This window comes from Osmia bicornis, chromosome 16 (genome assembly GCF_907164935.1).
Source record: "Osmia bicornis bicornis chromosome 16, iOsmBic2.1, whole genome shotgun sequence".
Taxonomy (NCBI): Eukaryota; Metazoa; Arthropoda; class Insecta; order Hymenoptera; family Megachilidae; genus Osmia; species Osmia bicornis.
The window spans coordinates 7179349-7192692 of NC_060231.1; the positions used below are offsets into that span (position 1 = coordinate 7179349).

The following is a 13344-nucleotide window of genomic DNA, read 5'->3' on the forward strand; positions in this document are numbered from 1 at the left end:
AATAGCAAAGCCTTAATCTAAAAGTTAAATCTGTGAAATTTGGTTGTTATTAGAAAAATTATTTTTACCGCACATAATAGGACTGCAAAAGGTTAAATGCGAATCCCAATCTTTTAATATAATCTGTTATTTTTCCTTCTCTGCAGCTCACGGTTCCAAAATAAATTGCAATTTTCAATGGGATATAAAATTTTTCGTATTAAAATTCATCTCAAGTTATAAACCAGAGGAATAAAAACGTCAGTGATTGGTTCCATATGATATGTCTGTTGAAGGGTTATTAAAAAGTTTCGATTTATCATAAAATCTATCAATTTCATGAGTCATGGCAACCACTATGGATTTTCATAAAGTTATGGCAGTTGATAAAAGGGTAAAATCACGAGATCTTAGTCGAAGGTTCAAAGTTCCTTGGAAACGTTCGTACAGTTTCCCGAAGTTGGTGAAAGCGCGCCATCTTGCAAATTAATTCTGCCTTGTCTTCGTTCTTCCATCTTGAATACTGCTACTCGGAATGGTGTCGATGCTTTCGTCGAAACTCTGGCTCTTCCTCGAGATCGACGAACTTTTTAGATCGATCAACGTGAACGATTAGCATCTATGATGATTAGATGCTAGACCGCCGTGGGGGCCCTGAATTGTCAATGCCACTTCGCCTTTTGTGCGAATATGTCGGCTCGCAGATTTTGCGCGAAGCAGATTCCCAGAATCTGGAAACAGCACGACAATTATATTATTTTTAAATCTGTTTAAAAGATTCAGAATACGATTGCATACATGAAGAACGAATAAATGGGAATAAAGAGAAAGAAATTACAGTAAAATCTGTCTATTTAGAAGTCTTATAACAAAAGTACTAAAAATTTCGTTTTTGGAATCAATATAATTAATTATTCCAATAATTATTATTATTAACATGAATTAATGTTGAGTAATTAATCAATTGATGATTATTTAAATATTCATACATAATATTACATATGCATATAGACAGAATTTACTGTAATTCAGAAACTGCTTACTCTTCATTAGCTTCATGCAGTAATTATTATAAAGCATTGTGTATGCGTATATACATGCTTTTATGCAATTCGTGTGACACGTATGATTTTTAAGTTCAGAGTGCGCATAATGCGCATGCGCAGCCGCAAGAGCGTCGACTACGAGAACCGCGCTCGAGCATGGCCGCGAATAAACTGAACCGGCGCGCGCAGGTTCGTAGCCGATACTTACCGATTACGCATGCTACCCGCGCCCTGATTGGTCGATGTTTTTCATTAATAATTCAAAAACTAAACCTTAAGGAGCATTTTGGTAAAGGAAAAAGTTGTTCAGAATCACCCTAACTACCACCCCCTCAAAGGATACCCACCCAAATATAAAATTATATAACATAATTTATAATAAAGATACTATTTAATAAACAGAAACGTAATTATACCTGTGCAAATGCCGTACCAACTGCGCCAGTGGCAATTGAAAGAAGATTTCGTTGAACCCATTCCTCCCCAGCTTGAATACAACCTTTCTCATAAATCACTTTGGCAACCTCAAAGTTCTGTAAAACAAAGGCGATTGGCTACTTTCGCTTACCGATAGATTCTCCAGTCTTGCGACTACAGTTGTTAGTCCGACATGATTTGGTAGGAACAGCGTTAGATCCAATGAAGAGAAAAGTGATAACTGATTGTAAGAGAGAAACTAAAGGAGAGTATTTATTTCTAAGAATTTTATTTTTTTTATTTTATAGAAACGTAACATCTATAGGGAAGTATAAGGAAGATCGAGAGATAAAAAGGCACGCGTGGAATGGCTGCTTTAAGTAACAAGCCGACTCTATTACATTGTAGTTTCACATTTACCTCCTAAAGTGGAAGCAATCGTCTGAGGTTTTTACCTTCTACTTTCATCCTTCTACTCGATCCTAACGATAAAGTCTTTATCGATTTCACTGTTACTGTCTTGACTTTCATTTTATCAACAGCCTTTCTTCTTAATATTTTTCTAATAAAAATGAGACAACTATCTTTGTATGTTTATTTAATTTTTAAGAAAATTCAATAATTTCAAATAAGTATAATTCCGTATGAATTATTTAAATCACATTCATTTTTAATTTCAAAATGATTAAACATAATAAATATATCTCAAATATAAAATTAATTTATTACAAATTATTAAACACATTATGGATAAACCGGTCCCCCACACTTTTGATCAGCAGTGTACATATGATGTACAGTGTAAATGAAAAAAAAGTGGAGCAGTACGAAGTAAACAGAGCTACTAAGATTTCATTAATATTTCATTCGAGGGTTCTCATAAATTAGTGCTATGCAGTGCGCTGTGAAAAGTGGAACGAAAAAAGAGAAATTCGCAAGAGAGTGGAAGCCGTCTGTATAAAACGTCACGTCAGTACAGCGCCTAAGTAACAAGCCCACTTTATTACACACTGCCTTACATTCACCCTCCCTACCAGTGTACGAAGTAACCACGCAAAGCTTTCAGTTTCCCTCCTCCATCTCGGTTCCCTTACTCTCACCCTCTGTCTAACTTTCCACCCCAGAACCCATTCCAACCGGCACTCTCTTACCGTGGATTCCACTTCTATCGCGATACTGCGATGATGTTGCACGGTTCCCTCATTAGCAGAACGGTAGATGCCCGAATTACTTAAGAGTTTTCATTTAGAGGCTGATAGAGCCCCTGGAAACTGTTAATTTATATCTTACGTCTTAGAGACTTTGGTGGTCCATGTCAGAAGAACCTATTTACCATCGTTAGCACCCCTTTTCTTACGCTGAAATTCTTCGAACAAAGCGTTAGAAATGGTAATGTACACTCCTGAACAAATTATACTTCCCTAAGAAAAATGGTGCCCATTCACTCTCATTAGGCCTCCGAGGTTTTTGAATTTTCCTATAGGGTTTTTAATATTTCGGGGTTTTGAAATTTATCCTCTTCCCTACATTCCCACCTGTCCCTTTAGGCGGGCCCGAGGAGACTGACGATGTAGGGGAAGGGGCCCTGTGTATATAGGTTGTGGCCCCCCACCATTGGTGCAAGGGTGCCAAGGGAGCAATTACAGTACGAGAAATTTATTCGTCTGCCATTTGCACACCCTAAAAGTCTCTTCAGAATTTTATTGTGCGAGTGAACGAAGGAAATGTAATCTCTAAACGTCACCATTATGCAGCCAAGGCACTGTAATTTATCGTGCTGATTACCAGACAGAGAAAACTCATTACGTCGCGTGTTTAGTTTCTATAAGCCGTGCATTTATCACGTGGAGCTAACTATGGATGCTTGGAATGACTTTTGAAACCATTACAGTGCACTGATTGACACGAACATTAAGGGACCTACTTTTTCAAGTAAATTTCTGGGAACAAGAATATTTAGATTGCATGGTCCGAGGGTGAATTAACCTACTCTTGGATGACTTTATTTTGAATTTTGTAGAGAAATATTTTTCTCTTTTAGAAATTTATTTAAATAACAAAATTATATAATATTGATGCTAAAAATTTTTATTCTCTATGGAGAAGAATAAATGGAAGGCTTGCAATGGGTATCCTGAAAAATGAAGTCTGGGGTTACAACCCCCCTTAGACTTTCCCTTAATCCGCCACTGATTCTAATAAATTCTGAGCTCATTTCCAAAACCATTGAATTAATAGAAATCCGAAAATCAGGTTATACTTACCATTTAAACTATGAATATAGAATGAGCCATTTATTAGTATTCGTGCTTGTTAAGATGTTCAATTCTCGTAAGTACTTACTTGTATCTACGCAGCCAGTCGTATATAATCACATTCATTTGTTTAAATTAAATACTGATTACATATACAGTTACGATAGCATGTACCATTAAAAAGAAATATGCTTCAAGCAAATCAAACAAGTAGAAGTGAATAATAAATATACTGAAAACAGACGTACATCCACTTTACGCTTACATGCGACATTGTGTGTGCAATCGATTGCTTCTAATTAACCCTTTAACGCATTCGATTCAGATTTTTTTATGCAGAACATTAACATATTTGTTTGTTCTGTTACAAAATTATTTTATGAAAATACGTTGGTTCAATTTAAGGAAAAATATTATTGGAAATGTCAATTTTATAAAATTGAGGAAGAATATTTACAAAATTATGAGGAATGATATTGGGAGTATTAATTTAATAATATTGGGGAATATTTGTCTTCTTCAAAAATGTCTTGTTTAATTTGACAATGAAATTAAATATGTAGCATGGCCGCTTGTTGCGTTAAAGGGTTAAAAATTCATCATTTATCCCTAAATGACTTCCCAGTTAAAACCTTCTCGTAACACTCTTTTGCGTGTTAAATGGTGCTTTTTTCCCGGACGCTGTTGCAGACAGTATAACTTGCGTCGCGTGCCTCGAAGCAAACTAATGTTCGCTGTTAAACTAGTTTGACATCGGTCGATTGTTCTAGTGTACTCTATAAACCTTTTCCTCAACTGCCTTTTTTTGTCAGAAAAAGTGAATAAAAACTTTTAGAAAAATAAACTATATTCAATTGAAATAAACATTAATAAATTTATTATAGATTTTTAATTTTTAAAGTCCATCAATGTCAAAGAAATCATTTTAAAAAATCACCATAGGACGAGAAAATTTGAACCTTCAATTAATCCAGAGGAGGCCAAACTGAGTCCAGAAGACCTGGGACACTACTGCTAGTCTCACCTTTATCTCAAAACTAGGGAATTACAAAAATTGCAACATAGGTGCAAAAATTTAACTTTAATGGAGATACCGTTTCAACGTGTTCTGTTCGGTATGGGTAGATTTACCATCACCAGGGGAATCTACCCACAACAGAGTACAGTATATGGGGCTACATCTGTTATCCCAGATTCGAAGGTGTTAAGTAATTTGTAGGACACAGCCTGGAGAGATAAACCCTCGGTCCCAGGGCAGAAATTTTTGGCCACCTCTGAGTTAGTATGATCGAGAGCACGTTTCAATAGGGATGTACCTGTAGAACCATAGTGCTGACAACGGTACCAGCGACAGGTACGAGATTCAATTCTAGCCACTCTTCGCCCGCCCTTAGACAACCTCTCTCGTATATACTCCTCTCTCCTGTCTGCATTCCCCGGGGATACAGAAACAGAAATGATTTAGAAAAATCGCCGGAAATGTTTTCGTCTCGAGGTTTAGGATCGCGTTGTCGTGCCTGCAGTGTGCCGATAACGTGGGCAAACATCGCTTATGTGTACAATTATCGTAAACGAAACCTTTAACCTTTTCCCTTTCGAACAAACTTCTTTTTGTTATATAGTAGAAGAAGGTATTAAGCGATAATGATCTGACGATGAAAATGTAATTAGCGCGAACCGATTCCCTGACCGAAGAGTTTGCGGTCCTAAACTCATTACCCGTGACGTACCTACTTCTGAAATAGCAACGGAAGATCCTTTATCCCCTCGTTTTCTCTCTAATTAAGCTCCACGGTCTTTTTTTCAAGCCGATCGTTTTTACTGGTAGACTCGTTGTGTAATCAGACCAGCTGTACGTTCCTGTTAGTGTTCCTCAAAGATAAAAATCGTTCGCGTTCTTTTCTGCCTTTGCTTTTACTCTTATTCTTGGAGCTATCGTTTCAGAGAAATTACAGAACGAATACCATTGATGAGAGTTGGACGTTGTTCGAATAAAATTTTTTTATTTATAAATATACCAAAATTCGAGTGAGAGAAATAGCCAGTTTTTATGGAAACGTGTTAGTAAATAAAATACAGAATGGATAGAAATAAAAAGAAAAATGAAAATATGATTATGTAGTTTGTTAGTTGGTGGTTAAAGAAGAATAGATAATGCGAATGCAAATTTGGAGACTTGCAAACACGACAAGTAGGGGGCTGGAACGCATTTTAAAAGGCACAGTATAAAATTGCAGAAGGTACTTACGTAGCTAGGCTTCCTAACATCGTAACCACACTGTTTGTTCTTAATAATCTCCTGAAAATGTTAAAAGTGATATTTTATCGTTTATGAAATAATTAATTCGCATGCAATTAATTTGGAAAATATTCATTGAAATATCCAAGTAGTTAAATATGGAATTGAAAAATTACATTTGGCTTTCGTTTACAACAGCTAAAAGGCACGCCGCACGCTTCCCTCGAGCCAATATCGCTCGACGAACAATTGAAATAATTATTGCGATCCCAGTCTTTAGGGCCCTCGATGCCACAGCACTGCAACTGTAAAAATCAAATTTTTATTTTCTTCTCGATTTTATGCTACGATAAATTTTTTTATTGCTACAAATTCTTTAACGGGTCTATTTTATTTTTCCTGTTGCCTGTCAAAGAATATCAAAACACAATAACCCGGTCGTAAAAGCTTCTAAAGTATTGAAAATGTTTATCTATTCTGCAAAAATATTGCACGCCGTTCGAGAAGAAACGACCACAATCGTACTTTCAACGAGAGCAATGGTTGCGTATGAATTCCAAACGCGATCATAAATAATTTCATAACCGCCGGATCGAGACGGGACGATATTAAATATGCGATTTTATAGTGGGAAAAAAGGTGAAGTGGAGGAGAACAAAGGGTCACAGGAGACGATGTGCGGAGACGAAGTCAAAAGGAATCTCGCGATGAGAAACGAACGAACCTGATATTAAAAACAGAAGTAAAAAGGAGGGAAGAATAGGAGAATCAGACATCAGATATCTCCATAGCAAAACACTAAGACCTTTATTAAACTCCACTGTCTAGGAAGGGTTGTTTGAATTTTATAAATTATATTTTCAATTTGACGCTAATTAGATATTTTTATGATAAAATGATAAAAAGGCTCTCAAGAAATTAATTAAATTAAATTTTGATCCAATCGTTTAGTAGATAAAGCTAACGTGTGCTAAACAAAGCACCAATCAATATCGCGTTTCTCTCGCGTGGCACAAAGTCGAAGTACTAAGCATTTCATTAACCATCTATAAATGAAAGCGAGCGAGTCCCGAGGGTTTGGCCAGTGCACACTGTAGAGAGATGGTGGTGCAACTGAACTGATAGGATTGCCGGAATTGCGGCAGCATGCCGGCGTTTCTATTGAAATCTCGTAAACCACAATTGATTGGCAAACCATCGATTAACGATTTCTACGAAGGCACTGCTAGTTGAGTACTCGAGAAAACTATTCGATGTTTGTCATCGTCTCTCGAACCTTCTCGAACGTTATAAATAAATATCGCTTGAAATAATTGTAAGATACATACCCAATCTTCTTGAATCCAATCAATAAGATTCTGTTGATCAGGGTCTTCCCTGTAGTGAATGATAAACGCTTGGAAGCCACCAGTAGCTTGTGACTTTATCTGTGCAGTCGAATTATAATATTATTTTTAGTTGAGCTTTATTTTGGGGCACATTAAATTATTAACTCTTTTTGAACAGATGGCTTCCTAGAATTGAAATTGGTATTTTTGAATATTTTTTAAATATAAAAAAGAAATCAATAATTTATGTGCCCCAAAATAAAGTTTCATTTTTATACTGTAATTAATTATTGCATTATACAGGGTGGTTCATTTATTAGGACCACTTTAACATCCTTGAATCTGGAATTAAAAAGACAATATACAGTAAAAATAATTGGCAACAAAATATTTGATAAAATGGCTGAAATTTGTAAGAAAATATAAAGGTTATTTGCTAAGGTAATTCGGTAGCTTGTCATCGCAGCAGAACTATTAAGCTCGGTAACCTGAGGCCATTTCAAACTGAGAACAAGAAATTATTCTCATATCTAGTCTCAGCTCACCGAGATTTTCATTTCCAGAGTGATGCGACGGGCTTTACAAATAAGGGCAGAATTAAACGCTTCCTGTACTTCTGTTTGTCCCTTAATTTATTCCCGAGGTCTGAGAGCTCATTAAATCTATTCTTTGCAAACGGACGACGCGGGACAAAGGAATAATGGTATTGCAAGTAAATGCGTTCCTTTGCATTCGAACAAATTGCGATTGAAGTAGAGAACGTTGTCTTAGACGAATTAATTATGGAATTAATTCTAGAAGATCCGAAAACTGTGAAATTCTCTACTGAATTCTGTTAATTTTTTGCCAATTAGGCCCTAGATATTTTTATATGGAAAGAAGATAATTAGATGTTCATTTTTTAATGGACCACCCTGTACATTCAACAATTCCTTCAAATTAATTAATATATTCCTATTGAAACGTACCCAGTCTTTAAAGACGAAGCCTAACACACCGACCGCTATCTCCATTAGTAGCAGTAGGGCCAGGAATATCGCATACTGTAATAAATTCGCACAAAAGAACACTTTAATTAACTTCAATTTCACAAGTGATGATATATACAGACATCTAGCTAGAAAAAGGTTTTTATAATTAAACCCGACAAAAATTATGAAAGCAAAATGAAACGTGCACCAAGGTACTTCAATAATATACAGGACGTTTCAAAAGACGCGTATACAATGAACATACTTTTATAATGTATAATTTTCAAACATTTTTTATATGGTTCTTAAAAATATAAAAATGAGTTTGCTTAAACTTGTTGCCTGTTTTATTCAAATAAAAGAAAAATTCTACTTTTTTCACTGGGTGAAATTTAATTTAGCATCTTACGAAATTAAATTTCAGTTAAGGTGTGAAGTTTCAGGAAATTATTTGTTAATTACGGGAAACTATGAAAATTTGATGATCTAAGTACTCACCGCAGCTAGGAGGCACGTATTTTCCCTGAGTGCACCGACACACCCGGTAAATCCGATGATAAATGTCACTGTACCTGCAATAAAACAAGGAGAAACGTGATTCCGACGGTAGTACTCTATTTTCTCGATCGAAAACAGAAGGTGTAAGATGTTACGGAAGATGTATTAGCTTGGCAACGAAATTCCCGACCTCTTCCTATATTTCTTCAAAATTGCCTAAATTCTAACTTATGGGGGTTGAAAAATTATCAAAAAATATTGTAGAAGATTATTGATTCCAATAAAGATTCCAACAAATAAATTGTTATTTGTTAAATTTTAACAAGATCCAAACTTTTAAGATCTCTTGCTTTCCCTATATCGCCATCTTCCTTATAAAAACCTGATTTGTATATACACGCATCGAATCGAATTGGCGAGAGAAACTTTCCTACGTCGAAATTACTTTACGGTCACAGTAATAAAACTGCATAAAAATTCAGAGCGATCGTTTGATCTCGATATGCGACGTGAGAATATGAAGGCAACTCAAACACCAATATTCAGTGAGTTTGATCGTCTAAGTAAAGTAAAAGGTCAAAGTGGATTTCACACAGTGAAATATTTGATTTTTTGGATTTTCCATCAGGGACTAGCAAACCTGAAAGTCAGGTTTATTAACCACCTTCAAAATTTGAGAAATTAATGTCGAACATAAAATATCTTTCGCGATACAATTTAAGCTCGACGAGGAAACAACGAGGGTAGTTCCCCTCAGCGGACAGGAGAAAATCCAGTTGTCCGAGGGGTCGAAGGTTCGCGCGAAACGAATTGCTTTCCCGTCGGTAGTACGAGTCAAACGAAACGTGGTTATCCGCAAATCGAACCTCGAAAAGCCGGCCCTTCAGAGGCTCGTTCTTTTGCCAGCTAAGGGCCAGATCACGTGCAAATTCGATTTGATCGGTGCGCGTTTCCAGCAAACGGTACCCTGTGGCTGAATGTTTGAATTGCTCTCTGGACATTCCGCAGTCTCCACCCTTACGTTCCACTAGACCGTGGTTGACCGGTCACTAGAACGGCTTTCTGCGGTATGCTCCTTGTAATCCTTCTGTACATCCCGGGTAATCCAAGTTACAACGCGATTTGCAAAGTTTAGAATGTCGTCGTGTCGATAATAGGTACCGCATCGTGAATAGATGAAAAACGCGATAGAAAATGCGCTAATTTGTAAATGGGCCTTTTAAAAAATGGCACTACTGTAGAAAAGGGGACATGGAGCTGCAGGCAATTGGGAAAAATTTACTTGGAAGGAACTGGGGACTGATTAGGATATTCTCATACAAATGACTAAAGAATTCTTGACAAAATAATATGAAAAAAGAAGAAACAGAAATTGTCACTTACCGACTAGAATGAGAATAAATGCTGGGTCGAGGGCGACGTTTGTGAGGCGGGATAAATTATTAAATGTGTCCTTTTCGGTCCATGCCCAGACACCCACAGCCATAATGCCCAAACCCAGCCACTGAAACAGAAAAAAAAAGTGAAGTTAGAATTGAATAAAAATGAGAGAATTCTGTGGAAAAATATTGTATTAAATTATACCTACAATAATTGTATCCTCGAGCAAAATATTAAAAAATATTAATAAATTTCAAATTAATAAATAAAAACTAAAAATGTTTTGATAAATTTCGATAATCTTTTTTCATTTTTAATGAAAATATCAATGATCACTCTATTGATAGTAACTTATGTTTAAGCATTTTTGGTTTTTGCACTCTTACTTCGGTTAGTAATCAATACACCGTCGGCGTCCGCATGCGTCTAGACGTGTTTACTCTATTCGGTGCTATTACGATGCACCGAGAGTTTCATTCTGCTCGATTGATGCAAAAAACGTTTGCATTAGCTCAATTAGTATGCATTTAAAAGGCACTAACGCGAGATTGAAGAGAGCGTGGAATATCAAAGGCGATCATTTTTGTATTTCAATTGCTAATTTTATACAATAAATACTTCAAAAAATATAAAAATATGAAAGCACTGTGATAATTCCATCATCATTTATAATTCTAAACTTTAAAATTTGTTAATTTTCAATAATTAATAACATACATATTCACTATATAACAGTAAAATAATTTACATGCATTAACAATGATCAACCAAATCATTTAGGAAGTAATTAATCACGGTTGCAGTGTTAGATAATGAGATATGCACGCGAAATATGAAAAATGACACATATCTGATTAACCGTTCGTTGAATAATTTTCATACGTGCTGTGTCATATTATAATAATTTATGGGGATACTCCATTTACAAGGGTTAAAAGTAGGTCAGAGGGTCTCACAATTGCTCGTTATAAAACTTTTGCTTTTATAGAAACGAATGCCAAGCTTTTTTTAATTTGAACGTGAAATCCATAAGATAGAGCTTGTAACGAGCGACTGAAAAAGAAAGATGTACGTGTTGAATGAAACAAGGCCAGGTGAAAGAGGTTTATTCATTTAGTTTATTCATTTCTTTTTTTTTGATGGTTGTTTTTATGCAGAATGAAATGAATAGAGATTCCATATTTAATACATTCATTAGTATTAAAAATTCTTTAGCAATATTAATTAAATTTTAAATAAATTCTAAGTCTCATCTGCTTTGTGACTAAAATAATAAAAAATTTATAAAAATTTTTAATTATTTTTCATACGTAATTAGCAATTTTACTTTGGCTTTGATTAAAATACTAAAATGCCATCACTGAAGAATTTATTAAATGTAACATTGTTGTGCTTTATATTCTTATTTTGAATGGAATTTGAAAAATTCAAAGAGACGGGAAGTAAATAATACTGAATGAAGAGAATTCGGATGAAAAATATCCGGCAAGGATGGATCAATGCGGGGTTAAAAATGAAACGTGTGAAACTGAAAAAGCAACGCGTTTGAATAATATTTACAATTGATTGGACGCAAAAATCAGTCTGCGAGAGAAGCAAACTGTTTGCTCACATACCGATCAATCTGTTCCTCGCTCTCTTATTTTAATTGATTTCAAATTAATTTATTCCAACGCGGCCGAACCAATTCGACTCGTTCATCCATAACATTTCAGGATGAATTATTCAAGCGTTTTCACGTGATTTTAATACGTTTTAATTAATACACGATAACAGATCCGCGAAACGATAAAATGAACCTTACCGAGCGAATTAATACTGTCAGAGTGTTGTACGATAGTGTCAACTCGCGTCACTCGTTATTCTTCTCAAGGTAGAAAGGAAACCACAGAAATTACAGTAGAATTCAAATTTGTAAATTTACAACATTGATCCCCAGATATTATAAAGATCCTGCACTATTCTGAAGCAACACAGAATTTATTATAAAAATACAAAACCGTCGTCGGTATAGAAAGTTTCGAGTGTTAACCTGGACATCGAAATCGTTTTCACGGTAGCGACGCCGTCGGTGAGGTGAATGGAGGAAAGTACGGGCAGGGGTGGATTCAGACAACAAGTCGGAAACTTTCAAGCTCAATTAAACTCAAACAAACTTGGAAACGCCTCGCGGCAATAAGAGCGGATGAAGTGCCCTTTCAGTTGGCTGTCCGGTTCATTCGGTGCCAATTCTTTGATAAAAACATGATAGACGATGAGCGATGGGTAGGAAGCTTCATTGTTCGACCGAGAAGCTCTTTGACTTATTCCTTGATTATTGTCTTCGAACTAATTTGCGATCTTGAACAAACGCGAGATTTCACTGTTGGGTGAAATAAAAACTCCTCGGGGTAAAATATTTCATTTCAATGCAGTGAAGCTTCAGGTTCCTGGTAATTGGTTTCCAAATTACCAAGTATAAATTTCATATTAATATAAAATTGTAACAAGAAATACAGTAACAATATTTATTTTAAACAAATATTCTATTGTCTTCGGTAAATTAGATAAATTCCATTTTCCTTTCTCTTCCTTTTTCTCATTTCACAAATATGGTACCCGATCATGCGATAACGGAAATCGCGGCCATTTTAATTCGCCGCCATATTGAAGATTCTCGGATAACCTCCAATTTCCATAAATGCAATTCCGTGAATTCTTTAGCTTAATCGAAATACCAGAACACGTAACACTTTCAGAATTTTTTCATTAAAGTTTCGCTGATTATGTAAACCCTTTCTCAAGGAAAAGTGGTTATATTTGGCACAATTAAAAACTATTGTTACCAACAATTTATGATAGTAAATTTATAATTATTTAATGATTTTCATTTTTACTTAAAAATTATTTACCAAGGGTAATTTTACCCAATACTGCGAACAACATCATCTTCAACAAATTATTAGATAAGGTAAAATTGTTTGCTCGAAAATACGAGGGAAGCTCTCACGGTTCAGTGAACGTATTCATATTCCATGAATTCAGGAATAGGCCAGTGTCTGTTGTGTAATTACTCTCTCCTCTGGTCGGCTACCATTCGTGTTTAAACTTTCACCCTCCGGCGTATCCGTCAGGGTGGGCTACTTTTTCAATTATTCAAATGGGATGGACCCGTGGGGTTAACACGATGTAGGAGCAAGGAGAGCCGACTATCTGCAGAAAAATCTTTTTCCGCGAAAGGTCGCGATGATA

The 13344-nt window shown here is 35.6% G+C and overlaps 1 protein-coding gene across 5 annotated transcripts in view; it reads right to left on the reverse strand.

Moving 5' to 3' along the window:
- Positions 1 to 277: 277 nt before the first annotated feature.
- LOC114872221 (tetraspanin-5) overlaps positions 278 to 13344 on the reverse strand; it is a 35931-nt gene continuing 22864 nt past the window's right edge. For 2 of the 5 annotated variants that reach the window (XM_029179212.2, XM_029179210.2), the window contains exons 2-9: positions 10117 to 10237; positions 8734 to 8807; positions 8233 to 8307; positions 7265 to 7363; positions 6113 to 6241; positions 5946 to 5996; positions 1442 to 1558; positions 278 to 710 (exon numbers count right to left, since the gene is read on the reverse strand). In XM_029179212.2, the coding sequence (XP_029035045.1) occupies positions 642 to 710; positions 1442 to 1558; positions 5946 to 5996; positions 6113 to 6241; positions 7265 to 7363; positions 8233 to 8307; positions 8734 to 8807; positions 10117 to 10219 (717 nt within the window). In that variant the 5' untranslated portion in view covers positions 10220 to 10237 and the 3' untranslated portion in view covers positions 278 to 641. Of the gene's footprint in view, positions 711 to 1441; positions 1580 to 5013; positions 5125 to 5945; positions 5997 to 6112; positions 6242 to 7264; positions 7364 to 8232; positions 8308 to 8733; positions 8808 to 10116; positions 10238 to 13344 lie in introns of all 5 variants that reach the window. The other 3 variants (XM_046289273.1, XM_029179211.2, XM_029179213.2) reach the window with 3 other exon arrangements.